General features: G+C 53.4%; 7 protein-coding genes across 7 annotated transcripts; 3 read left to right on the top strand and 4 right to left on the bottom strand.

Moving 5' to 3' along the window:
• Window positions 1–930: 930 nt before the first annotated feature.
• Window positions 931–4,191, bottom strand: BDP55DRAFT_723304 (phosphatidylinositolglycan class N; the record flags this gene model as incomplete). The annotated part of the gene is made up of 6 exons (XM_060578725.1): window positions 931–1,760; window positions 1,813–1,921; window positions 1,985–2,096; window positions 2,149–2,336; window positions 2,390–3,945; window positions 4,014–4,191. 6 exons carry the CDS (start codon window positions 4,189–4,191, stop codon window positions 931–933), a joined length of 2,973 nt encoding a protein of 990 aa, XP_060435406.1.
• A 1,243-nt stretch (window positions 4,192–5,434) lies between these two features.
• Window positions 5,435–6,885, bottom strand: BDP55DRAFT_626358 (chromosome segregation protein; the record flags this gene model as incomplete). The annotated part of the gene is made up of 3 exons (XM_060571622.1): window positions 5,435–5,649; window positions 5,700–6,098; window positions 6,150–6,885. 3 exons carry the CDS (start codon window positions 6,883–6,885, stop codon window positions 5,435–5,437), a joined length of 1,350 nt encoding a protein of 449 aa, XP_060435405.1.
• Window positions 6,886–7,840: 955 nt separating this feature from the next.
• BDP55DRAFT_689725 (ATPase) lies at window positions 7,841–9,283 on the top strand (the record flags this gene model as incomplete). The annotated part of the gene is made up of 4 exons (XM_060576771.1): window positions 7,841–7,954; window positions 8,016–8,298; window positions 8,359–8,731; window positions 8,782–9,283. The coding sequence occupies 4 exons, from the start codon at window positions 7,841–7,843 to the stop codon at window positions 9,281–9,283; spliced, it is 1,272 nt and encodes a 423-aa protein (XP_060435404.1).
• A 699-nt stretch (window positions 9,284–9,982) lies between these two features.
• BDP55DRAFT_644272 (cystathionine beta-lyase) lies at window positions 9,983–12,048 on the top strand. Its single transcript, XM_060573578.1, has 2 exons — window positions 9,983–11,661; window positions 11,719–12,048. The coding sequence occupies exons 1-2, from the start codon at window positions 10,417–10,419 to the stop codon at window positions 11,788–11,790; spliced, it is 1,317 nt and encodes a 438-aa protein (XP_060435403.1). The 5' UTR covers window positions 9,983–10,416; the 3' UTR covers window positions 11,791–12,048.
• Window positions 12,049–14,143, bottom strand: BDP55DRAFT_599594 (serine incorporator). Its single transcript, XM_060571036.1, has 3 exons — window positions 13,829–14,143; window positions 13,656–13,735; window positions 12,049–13,601 (listed from the first exon to the last, which is right to left on the bottom strand). The coding sequence occupies exons 1-3, from the start codon at window positions 13,877–13,879 to the stop codon at window positions 12,299–12,301; spliced, it is 1,434 nt and encodes a 477-aa protein (XP_060435402.1). The 5' UTR covers window positions 13,880–14,143; the 3' UTR covers window positions 12,049–12,298.
• A 1,981-nt stretch (window positions 14,144–16,124) lies between these two features.
• Window positions 16,125–17,907, top strand: BDP55DRAFT_201638 (monocarboxylate transporter). Its single transcript, XM_060565943.1, has 3 exons — window positions 16,125–17,093; window positions 17,150–17,283; window positions 17,343–17,907. Exons 1-3 carry the CDS (start codon window positions 16,222–16,224, stop codon window positions 17,825–17,827), a joined length of 1,491 nt encoding a protein of 496 aa, XP_060435401.1. The 5' UTR covers window positions 16,125–16,221; the 3' UTR covers window positions 17,828–17,907.
• Window positions 17,908–18,935: 1,028 nt separating this feature from the next.
• BDP55DRAFT_541338 (PGAP1-like protein-domain-containing protein) lies at window positions 18,936–22,596 on the bottom strand (the record flags this gene model as incomplete). Its single annotated transcript, XM_060568210.1, has 2 exons — window positions 18,936–21,779; window positions 21,832–22,596. 2 exons carry the CDS (start codon window positions 22,594–22,596, stop codon window positions 18,936–18,938), a joined length of 3,609 nt encoding a protein of 1,202 aa, XP_060435400.1.
• Between the last annotated feature and the right edge of the window lie 750 nt (window positions 22,597–23,346).

Raw genomic sequence — 23,346 nt, 5'->3', positions numbered from 1 at the left:
TAAATCTCTACGTTTGTGGGACTAGTACACGAGATTCAAGGTTGTTGCAACCACATCACACACACGAAGAGGGAATGAAACGCGCCTAATCAAGGGCACTAACAATCCAGTATTTGACGTCTTGAACCACACACGTTTGCACCTTGGTGCCTCCGAGCTCTTGAACCACCCACAAGAATGAGAGAGTACGGGGTAGGTAATAAGGGCTGGGCCTGGTTGGGCTGCTACCTACCTATTTCCCCGCATTGATACCTCCCCGAGATCAACTCCACGCAAAGATCACCAATGGCTAGGCAGGCAGGCCACACTAGAAATTCCATCATCATCGCGCTTGTTTCTTGCAGAGCCCAGGCAAGCCAGTTGGACAGATGGCCTTAGCTCCCCGACTCTTCCTTTCCAACCCGCAATATTCCCATTACCCCTGCCCCTCCCGCCCCCTCCATACGGCCGAAATACGACTAGACTGACCTATAGTCCTGGGACAGCCCTCCAGATCACCCGGAGCTTCACGGGTCTGGATTCGTACTATGAGCACTTCTATTTTGTCGATGCCGAGGCACATTGAACAATGGGTGAGGGACAAGGAATCCTGAAAGCCAAGAAAACTCGTCATTGAACAACAACCAAGATCTTACCCCAGACACGATTTGTCTGTGGGGTTGAAGGATGTCACCGGCACTCAAGTTGATCAATGGACGGCACGTATGGAACGGAAATGACAGTATCGCAGGATACAGCTTTGCCAAGCTCATTCCGGGTCTTACCGGGGTCTGCAACGTCAAGGATCTCCATAGGCTTTTGCTCCCACACGTCTCGATTCAGCTCAAAATTCGGGGTATCACCAGGCATTGTAATAGTAAATTAATATCTAGTGCCATCATATGTACATTTTAGCCTCCGCCCTCGCCGGACCCATTTGAAAAAGTCCCCCTACAGCTTTGTACCGGCACCCGATGTCTTCCCGTTGCCGTTGGCGATTGTACCTCCGGTGGAGGAGGGAGACGCCGCCGCCGCCGTTCCGTTCTGTCCGAGTTTTCGTTCAGACCCCTCAACCTCTATGCCACTAATGAACAGGGCGCTGACACCCTCGAGCAGCGCCACGAAGACGCACAGCAGACTGGCAATGACAAAGTGGCTAATGGTCGAGCCGATCTCCAGCCAGGAGCCCTCATCCTTGACCACCCAGAAGAAGTATAGCGTGAGGACGTCGCTGATGGCCATGACAACCATGAAGAGAGAGGAGGGCGCCACGCCGAGTCTGACGTTGAGGATTCCGAGGTTTGCCGATATGAGGGCGAACGGAATCATGAGCTTGACGACGAGTAGTGCCCCCTGTGAAAAGGGGTCAAAGATGGGAATCAGGCGGTACACGCTGTCCAGGCTGAAGGACGAAACAGAGGCCACGTTGCCGGTGCTGAAGAAGGCTGACTGCAGCAAGACGAAGAAGAATAACGAGACCCGAGCGTCGGCCAGAGTCAAGGCTCTGAAGGGTGATGTGGACACCTCCTGTGGCTTGCCGGTGGTGTCTTTTGAAGAGGAGCGTCGATCTTCTTCAGTACCCTTGTTGAAGATAAATACGCGATGTTCTAGACCGACCCAGGCAACCAGTAGGGCACTGAAGGCCACGTAAAAGATCCCCTCGTAGGAGATGGTCAGAATTACGAAAGTCGGGGCACAGGTCAAGAACATGGTCATCAGACTATGCTTGTAGTGGTTGTTGGGTTGCAGACGTTGAGCCAAGGGCATAAGCAGCGAAACGACTGCTCAGGTGGTTAGTAATGCTAAGTGGCTATCCTATCTTCAAAGACTTACCCAAAACAATCCAGCCTACGACTTGATTGCCCCGAGGCAGACCCGCCTTGGCCTGGAGAGAGATGGCGCTGGATCGAGTGACTACGATGGCGAGCAAGATCAAGCCGATCTGCAGGGTTTCTGGTTAGCCTACTATGTCTCCTAGCACTTTGACTTGAGCATATTGCCTTACCTGAACACCGGTCAGAGCCCGAGATATCGGCAGAGCTGGCTTCGCCAACAGTCTGTCCTCCCAGATGAGATACGCCAGACCAATGGCGGCCATGACGATGCCACCAGCAACACTGCCGTGCGTCAGTACGTGAGTCTAAGTAGATATATCATGTGGAAACATACATTAAAGGAACATCCTCCGACTTCATAGCTGGGAGCAATGTAAACACGCTCATGACCAAGCAGGAGAAGAACCAGACGACAGACAGCAAAGAATTCAACTGGAGGAACCTCAAGCCATATGTCATCGGCCAAAAAGCCGCGAGAACGTAGATTACGGTAAGGACTTCGCGATGAATGTATCCTAGAGCCTACGTCCCTGTTTTAGCAATGCCCACCGGCCAAAAGATATTATGAACCTTACCAGAGACACGATGATGCCTATGTAAGCCACTAGGTTCAGCAGGAACGAGAACACACTCGCTCCAGTCTTGATGTGCCCGAAGAGAACTTTTCGTCCCTCAACGAGAGAGCTGCGCCTAGCCCAGACTTCCTCCCAGAAGACAACAGGGAAGAAGCCGTAGGCATAGTAAGTGATGGGCGACTTGGAAATGATGAAGGATGCGTACAACGCGGCGAGAACGGAGCTGAAAGCCGTTGTGCCAAGAGTCGTACGGGAAGGAAGCTGGCTGCCACGCAGAACATGCAGATCGACGACAGTCGTCAGCGCGAACGCCATCCAACCAAGGTACCCAATGGTGATCAGTGTGCGGAGGAACAGCCAATCGTAAGTCTGGAGGTATCTCAAGCCCTCCAGGGCAATCTTCATGAGAGCTGCAGACTCCTCAATGGCCTCTTCGTAGTTACCAGCGTCGACCAAGCGTTGAATAGCGGCCACTCGGCGCTCAGGGGCCAGAGTTGCGTCGCTCAACGGCTGGAAAGGTCGGTAGCGAAGCTCCGTGGCCTTCTTCTGTTCTTCCTTAACCCTGTACATCTCGAGAATTTCGCGAGCGTTGATGAGCGCTGCCTGCGCCTTCTCCTCGATACTCGACGAGACGTAGGACAAGGGCAGCTCGCCAACAGAGTTGGCAGGGAATTCCACACCGATCAAATACGCCATCAGGGCAGCAATATCAGCTTGCGCCACGTCATGTCTCTTGATCTCATCAAGATGCCAGTCAGAAGAGTACTCGTCGTGTCCCGGGGCGACAGAACCGGAGGTAAGCAGCGGCGGGGCAATCCCAGATCCCCAGGTGATCAAGGGGGTGCGAGTGTTGTTGGGATGGCCATCGCCGTGGCTTCCCCAGTCACTCATGCCGTGGTCAGCAGTGAAGACGAAAGCGGTCCGGTCGTCGGCGTAGAAATTGTCAATCATTTCTGTAATCTCCTTGACACCTTGGTCCACGACCTTGATATTATGCAAGTATTCCTTCGAGTAGGGACGGTACGAGTGCCCGTTGGTATCCAAGCCGAGCAGATGGAGGAAGAAGACGACCTTGTCTTGGCGCAAGGCAGCGTCAAGAGTCTCGTTCTTGGCTGCGTCGGCGAAAAGCTCCTTGACGTGGTCAAAGACCCAGAAATCTAATTGCAACGCATCTTGACTGAAATCCTCAAACTCGTGTCCATATGTGTAGGAATCAACGCGGCCGGGGACAGCTCCTTGCTCGAACATTGGCAAGATGTCGGGAGATCCCCAGCTCCAGGTATGACGGCTCCGGTTGAAGACGCTGTCGAAGTTTACGGGGTTGAGCTTCCAGCCAGTCGCCACGGCCGAGACATCTTCATAAAGACCGGCGATGAGCGCAACGTGGCCAGGGCGAGATTCTGTCGGCACGCGCGTGTGCGATACCCCGAAGGTGCCATGTTCAAGAACGCGGGATCGTAGGAAAGGAGCGAGGGGTCGCGGGGTCAAGTCCTCCTCGGATTCGGGGTAGGGGTCGGGAAAGGACTGGAAGGCCTTGTCTGCTCGCAAACCGTCGCCTAGAAGAGAATGTCAGAAGCTTACTCCATGGACTATAAAGTATTTGAGAAGGTGGGTGAGCGCATACCCACGAAAAGAACGAGACGGTCAGCAGGGGCCTTGGAGTTTTCGGGTCGTTCGACTTGGACAAGCTTCATGCCCGAAACAATTGGACTGACAAAGTAAATGTCAAAAATCGAGTAAATATAGGCAAGGTGGAAAATGACAGCGACGGCTAGAAAGCCGGCGCGTGAGGAGACTGCCATCACAGACAAAGGGGTCGTCTCTTCTTTGCTGTGCTGTGTCTCTTGTGATGTCTGTCTTCTCCTGTGCGCTTAAAGGAGTGGGAGTAGCTAATTCAACGATGATCTGGGGTATGACACGCCCAGAGTGGGTAATGGGCGAGTAAATCCACTTGCTCAGCGCCCGTGTCGATTGGCCTGGTGAAAGGCGGGATCAAAAGAATGAAGGGGAAATATTCGAGAGCTCAACGTAAGAGAGTGGAAGCGCAGTCATTTCACGGCTCGCGCATTGCTCCTATAACGAGATAATATAAGAGAATAATACAATGATGTTGATGCGCAGCGCTGGATTTTTACTCATGGAAATTGGGAGCACAGCCATCCCCTCTAGCTCAATGCAACCGATTTCCAGTCAAGGGTCGAGAGTCGTCCCGCTTGTTGCATCGACGCGGAAATTATTGGCTTTCGCGACACGTCTCCCACCCCCGAACTGACGACGTGTAGGGATGACGGACCCACATTGACATCGGTAGCCCCACGCGGCGGAGCGGGAGCGGCTGTTTGCATGTAGCGGGGCTTCTACAGCTTCCATCCCATCCTGGATACAACACTTGGAGGCTCTTAACCTTAGTCCAGAGGCAATGTCCACAACTCCCTAGACAGCCAGACAGCTTACATAGCCTTACAAATTGGAAACACCTGATCTTGCCAACGTGTCTACACCATCGTTGATGTAGACATCTACTAAAACTGATTGGAATGAAAGAAACCACTAAGCCAACTCTCCTATGGAATAGTACATTCGAGAGGCAACTACTCATGGTGCTAAAAGCGGATCATGTTACACGGTCATTAAGGTGCCTGCTGCTGGGACATCAGGGTGTTCAGTCCTAAGGTACGTGGTCTAAAGTTGGTTCACATCACCTGGCACTAAGCCGCCTTTCTTGAGAACCTCTTTGGGTACGGGATAGTAACAAGCATTGTGCTAGACAGAGTAAACAGCTCCTGGCTTTCCTGGTGGTATGTCCGTAGACAACTGACAAGGCCGATTCGGCTATAGACAAGCTGATTCAGACACCATCCAGAGAGCTATTCCTCCTCGTCCGCAATGTCATCGTCAACAGCATTGGGCGGCATTCCCGCGTTCCGGAACCACGCGCGAGAAACAAACACAATTTCTAAGGGGTATCATATCGAACTTCATATGTTTCCTGCCCGCTTCATCCAAATTCTGGTTGTAAACAGAACAGTCCTGGCATCAATCTCCTCAGTCCAGCCGCTCCGTCAAAGACTTGATGACCCGCGCGTAGAACTTTGCCGCATGTGGCCGAGGGAACTCGATTTCTTCAACGAGGAAGTCGGGCAGCATGTCGATGAGATCGCGATCTCTGTTAGAGTCCAACTGCGGCTTGTAGGTGAAATGAGCCTCTTCGTAATTTTCGCCGGAGCTTTCATTCTCAACTTCAAGTTTGAAATGAAGTGCTACAAAGATTAGTATGACGAGAACACCACTGGTAAATATGATGACTTACTCCCGTTTCTCCCCGTTTGTATGCAATCAAACACCTGGCCCGCCGAGTCACGCTTGGTAACCCTGACAATTAAGCCGGTCAAATCGCCATAAAGGTCCTCCTTCAGCTGTCCCGTTTGCACAACATCCGAGCTAGCGATGGCCCTGGCAGCTGCGCTTGAGCCCTTGACAGCGCTTCCAGGTATGACCTTGGCACTGGCTGCAGCTTCGGCAGACCTGCTCGCAGCTAACCTCGTCGACAAAGTCTTGATTTCTTGCTTTGCCTCGGTTAGAGACGTCGTCAGAGCTGACACCTTTGCCTCCATTTCTTCGAGTTGCTTTTTGCGTTGTTGCCCCTCTTTGGCCAAGCTACGTTGCTCTGCAAGGTCGGCCTTGAGATGCGAAATGAGCTCGTTTGCAGCTGTATCCTATTAGCATTTCGCTATCCCCATGGCTGGTTCTCGCCACTCACTTTTTGCTCTTTCTTCACTCTCCTTTTTGAGAATATCAAAGTTCCTTTCCGCTGCCTTGACCCCGATATCTCGAAGATCACGGTATTTCGCTTCAAGGCTATCGTACTTTCTGATCGTGTCGCCCAAGCGCCTCCGGAGTTGCACATCACCAGCGTCCAAGTCCGGATTGCCACTCGCACGATTACCGCGATGCGTTGACGGCTTCGGTACCGGTAGCTCGTCAAATTGGTCATCGCCTTCCGTGTCAACGTCCATATCGTCTTGAGCCTGCGTCTCTGGAATTTCAGATTCATCATCCCGAGCCGGTTTCGCTCCTGCACGACGACCTCGCTTAGTCGACTTCGCGGCACCCTTCGTAGTAGAACTCGGCACCTCCTTCGATGTGTCTGTAGTCGTCGCGGTCGTAGCTGCTGCCTTCGATCGCCCTCGGGTCTTCGCTGTGGTCGCCGTCACCGCCGGAGCAATGTCGTCTTCTGATTCGGCTATACTGTCAACATCCGCCGCATCATCGCCCTCGTCCTCATTCTCGTCCTCGACGTCCTCCTGTATCTCGACCTTCTCGGCAGCTTTGCGGCCTCTCTTCGAAGCCTTGCCGCTAGTGATAGCCTCTTCTCCTGCTTTGCTGATTGCCGCTGCAAGTTTCCCAGTCGCGCGACCCTTTGCAGCCTTCTGGGCAGGCTTCGTGACCTTGTTCGCAGCTGGCGGTCTGCCCCTGGCCTTCTTCGCCGGCGACATCTTGGTTGATTATGAGTTGGTGATCTTAGCGCCGGGAACGGATGGACGCCAGAATATGAATCCCAGTCCGATTCGGATGAACCTGTAGCGCCCGATATTCACACAACGAAATGGATTTGAGGCTGCTGCGAATTGGCGGGGTGTATAGCGCAAATGTTGTCAACGCGCTGGAAAGAAACGTTTGATATCGCGCGGGAGTGGTTCGTGTTTATCGGTGCGGGGGAAGTGCGCGTATATCCAGAAGATGGATTACTCTTTATTATGCACCTAGACTGAGGTAATTGGGTTTAGACAGGTGCGTTGGCCGTAACGGAAGCGTTCAAATATCAAGGTTGGAGCTGAGGGGCAGGTGAGTGTGGAAAGGCAACTTGCGATGAAAAAGTAAACAAACCCGCGGTGCGACAGCGATCCCATGGCTTAGGTACCTTACCTTACTTTAGGTACCTTACCTTCGGTGCCTCCTAAGGTAGGCCTAGGCGGGCCGCGGCACTCAAGGCGCCTTACCTTACCTAGAAGGACATGCTTATCCCGGTACATGCCTTATCGCCTTATCAACGCTGGTACCATGGTACTTACCTTAGCCGCAACTGGCCAGTGCTGCCTCGCATGTGGCAGTGCACTCTCTCGCGGACACCACATTACGGCTTGCGAATTTACTGGCTACCCTTGTGAACCGCGGGTGGCGTTGTCGACTCGACTCAATTCTCTGGGGCGTTGGACACGTCTATCTCGTTGCCGGCTATAATACTCCATCCCGCTACTTGGACACGCCCCTGCGGAACCACCAGACGACTTTTCTCCCCAACGCGACGGCGACAGGATTCTTTCCTACGCACAGGTAGACGACACTTGCCATTAAATCCACGCCGGCACGTGACAGCAAACAATCGAGAACACCCGATTTAGGCCGTTCCAATCTTACCGAGTCGGCCCTCTGCCGCAAACGCCAACACTGATGACGGGCGACCTCGACCGTTGGCTGGGCTCCGTCGGAAAGCTCCTTGGCATGGGTGACCGAAAGAAGGGATTGGGCGATTTTGCCCTCGACTTGCTGTTGGTGGCTGGTATGGTGAGTAGACAGGACAATGAAAAGCACATGTTTGGCTATGAATGCTAACCACGCTGTCCAGATGGCAACCGGCGTTTACCTCGCAAGAAACTTTCTTTCTTCCCTCACGAATACCCTCGCCGACCCCGATCGTGAGAAACATGAGCAAGCACGGCTACAGGCCAAGGCTCATCTAGAGCGCTTGCGTAAAGGCAAGAACGCGAGCAAACCTGGCGAAGATCCATCGGATGACAGCAGCGTTTCTCGTCGCGGGCCAAAGCCGGAAGAGTTGGTGTTGAATGAATATGAGAATACCATTGCGCTCGAAATGGTGGCTCCGGAGGATATTCCAATCGGCTTTGCTGGTAAGTGCCCTACGGACATGATGAACTAGCACGAAGAATCTTGCTAATGGTGTATAATAGACATCGGTGGCTTGGAGGACATTATTGATGAACTCAAGGAATCTGTTATCTACCCGTTGACTATGCCGCACTTGTATTCTCATGCGGCACCCCTGCTATCAGCGCCCTCTGGTGTGCTACTCTATGGACCTCCAGGATGCGGTAAAACTATGCTGGCCAAGGCAGTCGCTCATGAGAGTGGTGCTTCCTTCATCAACCTCCATATTTCGACAGTGACGGAAAAGTGGTACGGCGACTCAAACAAATTAGTCCGAGCCGTATTCTCGTTGGCTCGTAAGATGCAGCCCGCCATCATCTTCATTGATGAGATCGATGCGGTCTTGGGCACAAGAAGGAGCGGCGAGCATGAGGCCAGCGGAATGGTCAAGGCCGAGTAAGTTATCCAACAGACAATTCCATCATGTTTAGTTGCTGACAAGCCAGGTTCATGACCCTGTGGGATGGATTGACGTCGTCAAATTCTTCGGGCATGCCAGCGAGGATTGTTGTTCTCGGTGCCACAAACAGGATACATGACATCGATGAGGCTATTCTCAGACGCATGCCTAAGAAGTTCCCTGTCTCTCTTCCTGGCAAGGAGCAGCGACAACGGATTCTGCAGCTCATTCTGAAGGACACAAAGACAGATCCGGAGTTTAGTGTGGAGTACATTACGAAAGTCACAGCTGGTATGTCAGGCAGCGACATCAAAGAAGCATGCCGTGATGCGGCTATGGCACCGGTCCGGGAATATATGCGAGAGCATCGGGCGAGCGGCAACTCCATGTCTAGCATCACACCAGAGAACTTCAGGGGTATCCGGACAGAGGATTTCTTTGGCCGCAAGGGTGGAGGTCAAATCTTGATGGAGAACCACGCAAAACACTCCAAGACGTCGAGGTCATCGGTAGATGAGTACGAAGACATTGTCGAAGAACTGGGTTGATTCAGTCATGCAGTTGGTCTGTAAGGAAGGGAATGATAGACACGACGGAAGTCTGCTCTGAAAGGACAGTGTTCTTCTACCCGCTACGTCGGAAACATCCATACAGCGTGCTTGCCTGCAGTGGGCAACCTACGCATTTCATGCTAGAATGAGACGTTTGTACAAGTAAATGTACCGATACAAGGAGGAAACGGATATCGAAATACCATCACTTTACGCGACAGAACTTGCAATATTTCCACGCGCTGGCAACCTGCCCTAGCAGCACTCGAGGCCCCCTCTTTGTACATGCATGAACAGCTGCTACGACTCTTCATTTGAACCGCCTATTGCCTCAGTGTTGTTGAGAAGACGCCATAGCTCTAAGGCGAAAACTAGGCCAGGCACATAGGCACACCGCACCAGAGCAGACTCAGGTACAGACGGCAGTCAGATGTGTCAGGCATGATGCGCCAACGTTGATTTGTTACCACCCAGGCAAGCCAGGGCCAACGAATCCAACGCTGCGCCTTTTTCCCCGGCCAACATTCCACTCGGACCACTACCGTGTCACCCCCGCCGTTTCCAGGGTTCATGCCGCCCCGCCATCGCCGACTTTCGGGGCACGCTGTGCACACCGACAAATCACGTCATCAGCAAGGGCCCACACCTTTGGTTGTCCAGTGCTGTTGGAGTCACACGCTCTCCATTCTCCCCAAAAGCCCATCGTCGGCCCTTACTCAATGTCCCTGTAAAACTTCTCCTGTACACACCTACAAGTGCCTATCAGCTCTCTCAACCTTCTCGCCAACCTACCTCTGCTTTTCAATCGAGTACGCCGGTGCTGCGTTTGGACAATTGACTTGCTGAGCAATTCAGTTCTGTCCGCGGCGACAAGTCTGGCTCTTAAAGGAGACCAGCGGTAGTACTGTACTCGATCCCGAACGCCTCCCGGACCTTCCTATCCGTCCTTCGTCCTCTCGTCCCTTTCGAACATCAAGTGCGACGGAGTACAGGCATTGTCTGGCCAAGATCCTTTCGACGAATCGCTCAATCCAAGAAAAACTCGTTCAATTGCCGCTGTCAATCAGATAAGCCGGCAGCTCTTCGATACTAGTGCTACCCCGCCATTACTACCTACGCCTTGTCTCACCATGTCTACACCGCCTAACAACGGAGCGGCATCCAAGTCTAGCGACCCTCTCAAGCGGGTTGACCTTGACGGACACGATCTTCCTCCTTCTCCTGCGCCGTCCAGCCCTCGCAACGGTCGCCGCCGCTATGCTCTCGCCACGGAGCTGGTCTACACTGACAGCAACGACCAGTATGGTGCATCCAGCATCCCCATCTACCAGTCCGCCACCTTCAAGCAGACCAGTGCCAATGGCGGCGGCGAGTACGACTACACCAGGTCCGGCAACCCGACTCGCACCCATCTCGAGCGCCACCTGGCCAAGATCATGAATGCCACGAGGGCTTTGGCCGTCGGCTCCGGCATGGGTGCACTGGATGTTATCTCCCGGTTGTTGCGCCCCGGCGATGAGGTGATCACCGGTGATGACTTGTACGGAGGCACCAACCGCCTTCTCACGTACTTGGCATCCAACCAGGGCATTGTCGTTCACCATGTCGACACTACCAATGTTTTGAACATTAGCCCCGTCATCTCTGAAAAGACGGCTATGGTCCTGCTGGAGACGCCGACGAACCCTCTTATCAAGGTCGTCGACATCCCCTCCATTGCTAAGCTTGTTCACGAGGCCAACGACAAGGCCTTGGTTGTTGTGGACAACACCATGCTCTCGCCCATGCTCCTGAACCCCCTGGACATGGGTGCAGACATTGTCTACGAGTCCGGAACAAAGTACCTGTCCGGACACCACGATATCATGGCCGGTGTGATTGGTGTCAACGATTCCGAGATCGGCAACAAGCTGTACTTCACCATCAACTCCACCGGGTGCGGTCTTTCGCCGAATGACTCTTTCTTGCTTATGAGAGGCATCAAGACCCTCGCGATCCGCATGGAGAAGCAGCAAGCCAACGCTCAGCAGATTGCCGAGTTTCTCGAGTCCCATGGATTCAAGGTCCGATACCCGGGACTTAAGTCGCACCCCCAGTACGACCTGCATTGGTCCATGGCACGAGGTGCAGGTGCCGTTTTGTCGTTCGAGACGGGCGACGCGGCGCTTTCGGAGAGAATCGTCGAAGCCGCTAAGCTGTATAGTATCAGCGTTAGCTTCGGCTGTGTCAACAGTCTGATTAGCATGCCCTGCCAGATGAGCCACGCCAGCATCGACGCCAAGACCCGGAAGGAGAGGCAGATGCCGGAAGACCTCATCCGCCTGTGCGTGGGCATCGAGGACGCCACGGACTTGATTGAAGACCTTTCGCGAGCTGTAAGTGCTGTCAACCATGTTCACCGTTAAGCACCAAAACTGACTTTTTTTTTGTAGCTTGTTCAGGCCGGCGCGGTTAACGTGACCTTGGACGGGTTCCACGCGACTGAAGCTGTCCAGCAGGCTTAAAGGAGTTTCCCGTGGAGGCGGGAATTTGTCTTACCCAGGCCTGAGGTGATTGGGTATTTGGGTGGTCAACCGCACGCGTAGTGAGTGAGTGGAAGAAAATCCACTTTCGAAATACAACGGCGTTTGGGCTCAGTACACTCGATATGCGTTGGAAGATAAAAAAAACTGGGGGGCAACGAAAAGTGTGAATAGCTTAGAGAATTCGACTATTCTGTGTGTCGACCTATCTACATGAGAACAGGATCATTCCTTTGCCGCACCTTCTATGATTCGCAAGTCTTAACAGTGAACGCGTTCAATCGAACATCCGAAGCATCATGGGCTCTCACTCCGTAAAATGTGTCCACAGCGCTATGATGATCATCACATGATCGGAGCATGTACAAGTTAAGGGGATTAGCCCAATGCCATGCAACTAACGAATCACTATTGCCTCCATGACTATGCTCCTCAAAACGTTCCGCTCTGACATGACTAAGAAACGACGCGATGCTATTTATACAGATGTTTAGGAAAAGTCGAAGCGGTCTGGGAGGACGACTGGTGCCACCAGCGTCCAGGCATACATGGCGTAGCAAACCCAGGCACTCACGATCTTCACCCAACTGGCCCAGTACGAACGACCGACAGGGGCGAAGTTGCCATCGGCATTCTGGTCGTCATAGCTCTGGGTCAGTAGTGTCGCGATCCATGCCGTAGCCAAGAAGAAGATGATGTGGAAGACAGTGTAGCTGTATTGTGTCTGAGAACGCTCATCGTCACCGTGGACACGACTGCCACCAGCCTCGCTCTCGTCGTCAGACAAGAGAGCGTCCGCCGGCAAGCTGCCCTCCTCAACAGCACGACGTAATGCCTCCGCCCGCATTTGCTTCTGAGCGCTGGGTTGGTGAGTGACGAGATCGTGCTCGTCTTCCTCTGGGAGACGGATGCCGCCGGAAGAGCCAAGTCCAAGGCTCTGAGTCGCCGCTCTTGTAGTGGTGTACGCAACAGTAAGCATGGTGACGACGGCGCCAATGACGACAGACGTTGTGCGAGTACCTTGGGCGCGAATCAAGGGGTTGCATAGCTTGTCATCGGGTTCCATTGAAACAGCGGACATGGTGAGGTAGGTGCAGTACACGGCGACCATGGCGCCCTGTGCAAGACCAGCCTTGGGGTTGTATTCCTGAATGGTGGGATGGACCGAGATGAAAGAAATTCCTATCCACAGCAGCAGGTTGATTGTAATGGCTGCTTGGTTCATGGAGCAACCGGACCCGGCAAAGAAGATGTACTGGACTATGGTCATGGCGAGTGAGGCAAGGTACATGCCCAGCGTAGAGCCGATGAGAACTGTCCTCCAAACCTTGGAGTCAGTTTCTTCAATCTGCTCGAGACAATACTCGGCCCAGTTATGGGCGAGATCAACAAGCAGGATGAGACCGAGAATTAGGAACAACATGCCGCCAAAGCGGGCAATGTAGGCGCCGTAGAACTGGAAGAACTCGTCGGGGATCAGGAAGGAGAGGACGATGAAGGCGAGCCACACGATGACCTTGGGCCCCCAGTAGCCATTTTGAATAGCGGCGCGAGGGTTCTTGGAAGACGTAACGCCGAAGAGAAGGCCGGCGAGTATGAGATGGAAGAGACCAAGAGCGAAATTGAAGCGATGAACGGCCATCCACCCGTAGCATTGGCCATTGGGACAGTCGATCTTAACATAGTCGAGCATAAGATGTTCGAGTTTTTTGATAGCCCACGGAGTGAGCATGATCCAGGACAGGATTGAGTTGACGAGGAGCATGACTGCGTAGCCGATACGAGTGGCGACACTACAACGGAGTCAGTACCGAGAATGGTGCGTTGACGGAATGGGGAAGACATACCTGTTGCCGCACTTCCCACAGGCGCTGCAGACTGCAGAGCAAGTTGCCGCACCGCAGCAACTGGCAGCGAAGCCGATGAGCTGCAAAGTATTAGCTGGTGAAGTGAAGATAGGCTCTACGAGCCGAAGAGCAGGGAATCGGGGGGGGGGGGGGGGGGGGGGGACTCGTCATACCGTGCCCATGCTCGGCACCGCCATCAGTGGCAACGAAAGCAAAGCACCCATGGCGCCAGTTTCCCACGGTATATGCGATCGATCGGAAAGGTGCAAAAGTTGGTTCGGCGAAGGTCGCGCTGAAAAGATGGAAGTGTCGCGTCGGCGATGTCTTTCGGAGAATGCCTTACGTCGGCGCGGCGCAGTATGGATCAGGTGCGGTTAGAGAGGTAATTAGCTTGAAGACCGGAACGAACCACCAAGAGTGGATCAATCTGTTGGAGGCTGGGGCGCACGTGAGATTACGTAGTCGCTACTGTGGCTCCTCACCCGGATCCGGACCCCGGATTCTAGAGCTCTCCGCCGAGGTCGGCCACCCACCATCGGCAATTCTGCACCGATTCCCGACATCTTTCGCCCACCTGGCGCCGAATGAAGCTACTTACACCTGCCTTTCCTGCTCAACCTCAGTTGTCTTATCACGACGAACACAAAGCGAATAATCAAGAAGCCGCTGGTTCGCCCTACCCTACCTTATGACTCATTGTTCAAGCAGCTTCACACGCGAGCTTCTCGGTTAAATTCAGCCAGCCCATCGTTCGAAGCAATGATTGATTCCAACCAACGACTATCTTACCTCATCTCACCCACCAGCATACATTGCATAGGTTTTGGGATTAATCCGGGTACCTCTCAGACTCGGCCGCTTGACCTCTTAAACCGACGTTATCATGGTGGCCGACAACGGGGAAGAGACTCCCAGAGAGAAAAAATAAAATGTCGTGATACTGCAGATGGCCTGTCGTAAAGAGAGCGGGGTTGCTACCTTCGACGTGGTCGTGCTACATTGCGTGCGATATCCTCTATCAGTCGAATCCACCCTTGAAGTCTGATTCGTTGTATATGGTGCAAGTCAGCGTTGCACAATCCGGATATCTATCTCGTTCCACTCGTGCGCATTAAGAACCTTGAGTGCAGTACTTGCCTACATGACTTGGAGAACTTCGGCTGTCAAAATGGCAACCAGACTCTTCATTCACTTGCTAGGTTCGAACCCGGCCTCGTGGGTTTACCTGCAGTGACCTAACTATTTCGGCTCTCAGATTGGTGCAAGGTGCGGTTATACTCACGGGAACCGAATTATCTACTAGCGTAGTGTCTATGATGTCTTACAACGAGATCAAGTGACTGAGCGTTTCCCATGTGTCGCGCGAACCATTCCAGCACTGAGGGAGAACAGCCGACTATGTTCGGCTGACTTACACGAAATTGGCGACATTGACACAACCCCCGCCGAGACATTCAGCCCGACTGACCAGGCACATACCTATTCGACTTGATAATGCTGCTAAAGTGAGCAGGCATGATGAAGGGCGGCGGCGCATGGGTTTCCATATTCCAGGCGTGCAGTTGACACATGCACGCGCCACCACCCTTCCCCTGCCGCGCCTGGAAGGAAGTTAGGAAACAGAAACGCAGCGCACTCCAGCGGCAAGCCAAGGTGCCGAGGAGGACAGAAGTACCGGGTACGAGACCCTTTACGTAGCCAATATGTAATACGCCTGGCGTCATTGGTACTCGTTACGTAGTGCGTTAGTCTTTCCGGCAGGGCACTTACGGCATCTTACGGCATCGCAGCTTAGCCTTCAGGGGGATCCCCCAGGGCTCCAAATCCCTACCTTATTTCCCGTTACCTTCCCAGTCGGAGTGCATGCGCGGCCCCAAAAGAATGGATTCGTGATTCCTGCCCGTAGATAAGGGATCCGATCCGGCATCGTACCCGTTTCGTTTTCCGACTCAACGAAGCTTCCCGCCGCCCTCGACAACCTCTATCTTTCCTTCTCTCTTCTGCCTACAATCTCGATTCCTCTAGTCCTCAGACAACAACCAAGTCTTCATGTCCCCTACTGACTTCGTCAATATCGCTATGAACACTGCTCCCCCGATAGTACACTAAAACACCAAATCGCCTACAATAACCCCAACCTTCGCAAACTGCACCCCTCTTCCCGACTCTTCGCCGTCATCGGTGCCGATTATCGCTGCCGTTCCTCGCTGACGAGCAATCCGCCCTCTGCCGCCAACCGGCCGAAGCATGATACCTTGAGACCAACAATTTCATCGTTGCCCAGTCTGCAGAAACAATGTCAGGTCCACGGGAGAAAGAGCTGCACCGCGCGCGGCTGGTTGCCAGCGTCGCAGCCACGGTCATTTCTCTAGCATGCGGTACCAACGTGAGTTGGCGCGATCGAACGACATCCCTACCAGACCTACGGTCACCCCCAATGTAATATATGAGCTGACATATCTCTGCTATACAGTACGTTTACTCGGCATGGTCACCTCAATTTGCTGAGCGATTGAAGCTCTCATCGACCGAAACGAACGTCATTGGCCTGTCTGCCAACCTGGGAATGTACTCTCTGGGCGTTCCCGTCGGCATGCTCGTCGATCATAAAGGACCTCGCTCCGCTGTCATCATTGGCTCCGTCCTGCTCGCCCTCGGATACTTCCCTTTCCATATCGCCTACGACCGCGCGGCTGGCCCCGTGCCGCTTCTCTGCTTCTTTTCATATCTGTCTGGTCTCGGCGGGTGTTTGGCTTTCGCAGCGTCTGTCAAGACATCTGCCCTCAATTGGCCTCATCATCGAGGAACTGCCACCGCTTTTCCCCTGGCTGCCTTTGGTCTGAGTGCCTTCTTCTTTTCGACGTTTGGGAGTCTCTTCTTCCCCGGAAACACCAGCGCTTTCCTGGCCTTACTGTCCATCGGGACCTGCGGTTTGACCTTCTTCGGTTTCTTCTTCCTGCGCGTCTATCCTCACGCCACCTATCACAGCCTGCCAGCAAGCGATGGCCTTTCCGGCTCGCAGCAGCTTCGACGTACTTCTTCGGAAGAGGCCAAGCCCAACCGACCGGGCTATGGGCACCGCGGCGCTCCGGTTGAACCTGGTACGTCGCCCAAACTTAACAATACCACTACCACCATCAACTCCACCGCCGACCACGAGCCGGTTCATTCCGAGTACGAATCGTCCGCGCCGTCTCGCGAGGCTGATGAGGCGCAAATCGAAGCCGTCGAAGCCGATGATTATGAGCCCGACGAGACGTCCTCGCTGGTGTCGAGCTCCTCTTCTATGCCCGGTGATGTCTTTGTGCAGAGCAGTGTTGATCTGGATCGTTCTCATCGAGTAGATATTCGTGGTTGGGCTCTTTTGCGTGAAATCGACTTTTGGCAATTCTTTCTCATCATGGGCATTCTTACCGGTATCGGTTTGATGACAATCAAGTGAGTATCAGCTGTTCGCTAACCTACGTCAATACTTGGTGCTGACAAGTCGCTAGCAACATTGGAAACGATGTAAAGGCCCTTTGGCGTCATTATGACGAGTCTGTAGATGAGGCCTACCTCATCACGAAGCAGCAGATGCACGTGTCCATTCTGTCGATTGGCAGCTTCGCAGGCAGACTTCTCAGCGGTATGCTGACTCAAGATTATCGCTCATCCAAATGTTCAAGCTAACTCGAACTACAAAAGGCGTCGGCTCCGATTTCATCGTAAAGGTCCTCCATGGCAGTCGTGTGTGGTGCCTCGTGGCATCCAGTGCCGTGTTCTTCGTGGCACAGCTCATGGCTCTCCACGTCACAAACCCTCACCTGCTCGGATTGGTCTCTGGCCTATCTGGCATCGCGTACGGTTTCCTTTTCGGGGTCTTCCCTTCTATCGTGGCCGAAACGTTTGGCATTCACGGCCTAAGCCAGAATTGGGGGCTGATGACGCTCTCGCCCGTCGTCTCCGGTAACGTATTCAACATTTTCTACGGTAGAATCTACGACAGGCATAGCGTCGTGGGCCCGGACGGCGAGCGCGTCTGCCATGACGGGCTGAACTGTTATCGTGCAGCGTATCTCATGACGCTGGGTGCATGCTCAATCGGGCTGGTGCTTACCCTGTGGGTCATCCGTCACCAGCGAGTGAAGTGGGCAAAAGAGGAGAAGATGAAGGCGGAGCAGGATGACTGAGAGGTTTTGCTCAGGGGGAACACAAAAGTGTAGGTGAGTGAGGAGAGAGGCAAATCTTTCCCTCTCAGTACTTGACATATGGTCGTCTCTGCGAGTACGGCTGGGTGTCATGTCTTCAACATAGATTTCACTTCAACGGCCGTAGATAACTCATAGAGGAATGGCGTTTTGGGTAGCTATATTTTGGGTTCACGAGTATCGACACTCACTACCACAGCGGAAATCAATGGGAAATCGTAATTCGTCTTTCATCCCTACTGTATGCAGAGCCTCAGTCACGGGACCAAGTAAGTATAGGATCGGTGAAGTTCCGAATCGATTGTTGAGAGCTTTCATCATTCCTAGCGGCGCTACACCACGCTCGTCTCTTGCGGCAAGCGCCTCATCCACACTCCCTTCTGACTAAGGGACGCCCCTGAATGGGCACTACCTCTCTACACGAGAAACTCTTGAGAACTTTCATCCGCCAACGTATTAAAAACGAGACACGGGGATCTCAACACAAAAACCTTAAAACCCGCGTCGTGACATTATACAATATCGTTTGAAGCGAAGCACCACCCCGTCCCCTAATCCAGGGACTGTTGTCCCACCTTACAGAATCGCCCTTCCGGCGGACGTTTGTTGCAACGCAATGATCCCCGGGCTGAGAATGGGTAGAGGAAGAAAAAAGCCAAGGATACCTCCGACACCTCATAGTCTGGTCCCTTGGAAAAAAATGTGTTCGTCCAGACTCCTCTAACCAGAAAAACGTGTGAATCGTACTAAACTCCCAGCCGATGCAAGATGCAGGTGGACAAACAGTGATGAAAACACGGAATATTGTAGCGACACCGTTGTCACGATAGACTGGTATCAGCGTACTACCGAGACAGTGTTTGTCAAGCTCTAGATGGGAATATCCGAGACCATCTATTACGAAGAAAAAAAAGGACCCCCGTATGAGTTAAACGTCGTTCGCCGACGAGCTAACTTAGACTGCAGTATATACAGCGCGGAGCGATTAGAGCGGGTGGCTGTTACTGTTGCCGCAAACCGAGTTCTAAACAGAGCCGACGCGAACAGCAATATTCCACCGAGTGGAAAAAGTCGAGTCCCAGTCTCGTCCTCATGGAGTTTTACTACGTTTACGGTCTTCTTGATGACCGTCAAATATTGAACTAAACCCAGCGAGCGGCCAGTTGTCCGTAGTCGAATGAACAATAACCAGCCAGGCAGCTATCAAGTTGACGAGATAGTGCAGCATGTAGGCGTAAGAAACACCATAGACGGCAGCGTAGATGGCCGTGCCAAAGAGCAGTACACTCGTGAGGTATCTCATCCTGCCCGTGACTCTGGGGACCATCCTACCCGTGGTCAAGTTCTCCACGAGTAATATGAACGGCATAATTGATAGCACGTTGTGGTGCGAAGAGAAGGGCGTAAGCCAGTGGACGGCAAGGTTACGGATCCACACCGCCAGAATGGGCAGGTTAATAGGTAGGACCCAGAGCATGAGAAGCAGAATGGAGTGGGCGTAGTGGTAGAAATCTTGGGTAAGCCCAGACTTGACCTCCGAGGCAATCCGATGAGCGCGAACGACGGTGAAGAGCTGGACGAGACACGCTACCAAGTACGCAAATTGATAGGGTATGAACGTGGATACCAGGAATAGCAGAACGGCAGTTGTTATCATGCGACGTCGAGGCGAGGACGCAACGAAAATGGGCAGCTGCGGCCTTCGGCGCTCATCTCGCCCGGCTGCGAATGGTCGAAGAGCTATCCAGGCGTAGAGAATACCGAGAACCTGCGTCAATGCCAGGGTGACAAAGTGAAGGCACGCGCACACTCCTACACAGACGACTCCGATCAGAGGGATGAGGAACCAGAAGAAGGGGTCCTGGGTGCCTGTAAGCAGGTCGTTGCTGTGGAAGTCGGCTTCTGCTGAAGTCGTGTTGCGCCAGTGCCAGAACACGCCAGGGCCAGATGACCACGATCCGGTCATTGACAAGGAGAGGAATGTCAAGGAAAGAAACATCAGTGGTAGTGATTGCCGCAAGCAGAGATCCAAGCTTTCCGAAAAAGAGATGAACGCTCCAGTGGTGTCGTAGATCCGGAACTGCTTGCGAAGAACGAGTGCCACCACGAGCAATGGGAAGGCCGCAAATACGGTCCGATAACGCATATACAGCTTGCCCAAGCTACCCAACGCGTCAACCGTGAGCGTAACTTGGATGGCGGATTCGCACGTTGGATCGGTCCAGAACTGGAGACTGAGTCCCTGTTCGTCTTGAAGTTTGTGTCTAAGAGGTGGCGGAACGAACGGAGCTACCCCATGCAAACTTATGCTAGCATGTCTGGCGTTGACGAAAAACTTAGACTCGTATGGCTGAGCCAAGTGTTGCCGTATAAGAGGTGAGAATAGCCCAGAGGATGAGCCGCAAGCCTGGTTGCCTATCTCCAAGTTATATGCCAGTAGACTAGATTGAATGGTGGGAATGTTAATCTCGGCAACCAAGGGACGGTTAGCGGGCAGCCGCAGCGTCATCCCAAACGCGAGGATTCGTCTAAGGCTGATGTTGCGCCTTCTGTGTGATTGCGAATAGTCGCTGAATTCGGCTACAACAAAGTTTTGACTTGGCTTAACAGCCTTGTCTATGACGGCCACAAATTGGTGATCCGCAATATCCTCGACATCGAACTGAAGATACGAGAATGGCTTGGTCACTGGCTCGTTCTCCAAGGCAAAGGGCTGATGGAGCGTCCTTGTCGAAGGGGGAAGCAAAATGGCGTCGGACGCAGCGCTCTTGCAAGCCAGCCTAGTAGACCCTGTGCTGTCGCCCGACAGGTCCATGTGTGTAGAAAACAGCGTCGCTGCCTGCCCAGGCTGCAGAGGGAACACGCTGCAAAGCAGGACCTCGAGCTTTCCGTGTTCTCCTGGCTTGTCTAATGCGCTGTCGGTGAGGAGGGTGAAGCGCTTTCCCTCAGGAGATCCTTGGGGAGGTACTGGAAGCAGATGAGCTGTGATTTTCGGGTCATGACCCAGCTGTCGCAGGACTAGGCGTTCGCCTTGTGCCTTGATGGCGTTTGAATTGTCCTCGAGTGTCAGCAGTGTATTTGGCCCCTCGGCTGCCATAGTCTGCTCGGCGATAGACTCCATGCCAGTAAGGAAGTACTTCTTGAAAACGCGCATTCTCTCAGCCCTGGGCTTGGTCTGTGAAGACCTGTGGACATCAACTACGTCGTACATGGCGCGAGAAACAACTTTCCGAAATTGATCGCACCATAGAATGGCCTGGTGATCCATACTAGTCCAAACACCTGGGATTCCGGTGGTGAAGACAGTGAAGCCATGTGTCTCGGGGATTATCGGCTCGATGCTTGCGTAGTCGGACGGAACGACAGTGTCTAAGCCACCTCCAGCGATTGAGACAAGAGTAACATGCCACAAAGGGTTGTTGTTGGCCCATTTCTGTGAGTATGCATGACGCCAGTAGTCGTTGATATCGTCGTATATCTTGACAATCTGTCCGTCAAAGGTGACAGGAGGACGCGAGTGGGGTGCAGACATGGTTATAATGGTGTTGATCGAGTTGGACTGGTAGTTCGGCATGATGAGCATGGTGCGCGCGACGATGCCGCCCATCGAATGACCAAGAACCAAGACAGAAGTTGGATCTGGCAAGTCCTGGTCCCGAGCTGACATGCGCGGGTCCATGTAAAGCGACAAGATGTACCTGATGGCTTCGTTCAAGTACTCGGCCTGGTCCAGCATGGTCTGGCCGTGGAAGGCGGTGATGTCCTCGTTGAAGTCGACGGTAAAGAAGTCGAGGTTCCTGGCGCCGGCCGCGATAGCAGCCTCATCGTGTTGAAGAGATTCATGGTAGTAATTTGCAGCTTCAGCGGCTATGGGTCGAACTTGTTTGTAGCTTCCGGCATTACCTGGGATGAAGAGTACGGGAACGCCTCTCAGCTGTGAAAGGTCAGCGATCTGCCATAGCCCCGGCGCGAGAAACAAGACGCACCTTTCTTTCGTCGTCAACGCCCTGTTCACGATACAGGTATAGCGAGTATTTGGTCGCAAACCGGGTGTGTTCGGTATCGAAGTCACGAAGACGAATGTAGGAAGGTCGCATGTACGACATGCGGCATCCCTTGGCATCGAGCTGGCGAGTCCATGACGAGTTCAATATAGCGCATAGCAGAGTAATTCCAAGAACGGTGACAGCCAGCGTGAATATGGTAACGGTCCAAGGACTACGGAATCGAGAGCGGCGACTGGCGAAGCGCACATCGGGCATCTTCTCTACGGTCATGGTGGTTTGGTCTTCTCGCCGAGTGTCTACGATGCCGTCGTCGAGACCGTCGCCGTCGTCGATGTCGCTGTCGAAGTACTTGTCGTCGTTCCGGGCAGGTTGTAATTCGTCGGCGACGCTTCGGGAGTGGTGGTGGTGTTGGTGGTTCGGCAGCTGGTGCGTCTGGTTTCGGTAGGCTGGCGATGGCGCGGCCAGGGATGGAGCTGAGAGGGGTGACGATGGCGAGGCTGTTATGAGGTTGCTGTCGAGGATCGGATTCGCATTGGGGCCATGTTCGAGCTTCCAATTGGGATTATTTGACCGTCTACTCCGTGCGTATGACGGTTTAGATGCGGCTCCAGCGGTGACAGTAACGGCAGCGGGTTGCTTAGAAAGATGTGCAGAATTGCGACTTCGGGCGGGCTGCTGAATAACAGGAGGATCGGCAAGAGGTTCGTCGCTGTCGTCGGTCGAACCCGACGAGCGCCTCTTCATGGGTGGAGAGGGCTCGATCGAGTCTTCCAAGAAAGGAAGCGTGTCGTTCAATCGAGCCGTGGAGGGACTTTGTGTTTTCCTGGCCAGGTGAGAAGGCGGCAAGGTGGAGGAAAACGAGAGTATGGACGACAGCGACGTCTCGAGGAAGACAGACGTGCGGGAGGCTGTGGTGGCAGCAGGAAGAGACGACGGGAAAGAACTGGTCCTGGGAAAGAACGTGCCCTCTGCGGCATGCCTGCCTTTCCTTGGGCGTGAACCGCTGTTGTCGGGTCCGGGTCTCGAAGGTACTACCTTAGTGGGTGCTAAAGGTACCTACAGGTACTGGAATTTGGGAGGTTCCTCCACTGTCGGTGCGTCTGTCACTGAGGTGCCGCTGGTGTGCTGCTGCTACAACACGGCGGTCCCGGCCCACGGAATCGAGTCGAGTCCCGCGTCCGTCTCCCGTTCCGTTACTGCTGACCTATCAGACAATGGAAGGAGAGATAAGATACCCACGACATGGACATGTGCCGAAGTACATTTCCCAATGGAAGTAAGGTACCTGAAGATGAGATACAGTACCTATTTATTTTACCTCCTTACCTAGTAGGTAGGAACTTGGTGGGAGATGCGCAAAGCATCCGAATGGACGAGTCTATAGTAATGCTATTTAAACATACATATTGATGACGACCGTGGCTGGAAAAAATACCTACTGTGACCCGGGCAGCATCTTGGTCACTCGTGAAGCATGCAGCCAAGCTAATCTTG

The sequence above is a fragment of the Colletotrichum godetiae genome, assembly GCF_030913485.1.
Source record: "Colletotrichum godetiae strain CBS 193.32 chromosome Unknown BDP55scaffold_3, whole genome shotgun sequence".
NCBI classification, from domain to species: Eukaryota; Fungi; Ascomycota; class Sordariomycetes; order Glomerellales; family Glomerellaceae; genus Colletotrichum; species Colletotrichum godetiae.
The sequence above is the reverse complement of the archived record's forward strand: the minus strand, read 5'-3'. Positions and strand labels throughout refer to the sequence as shown.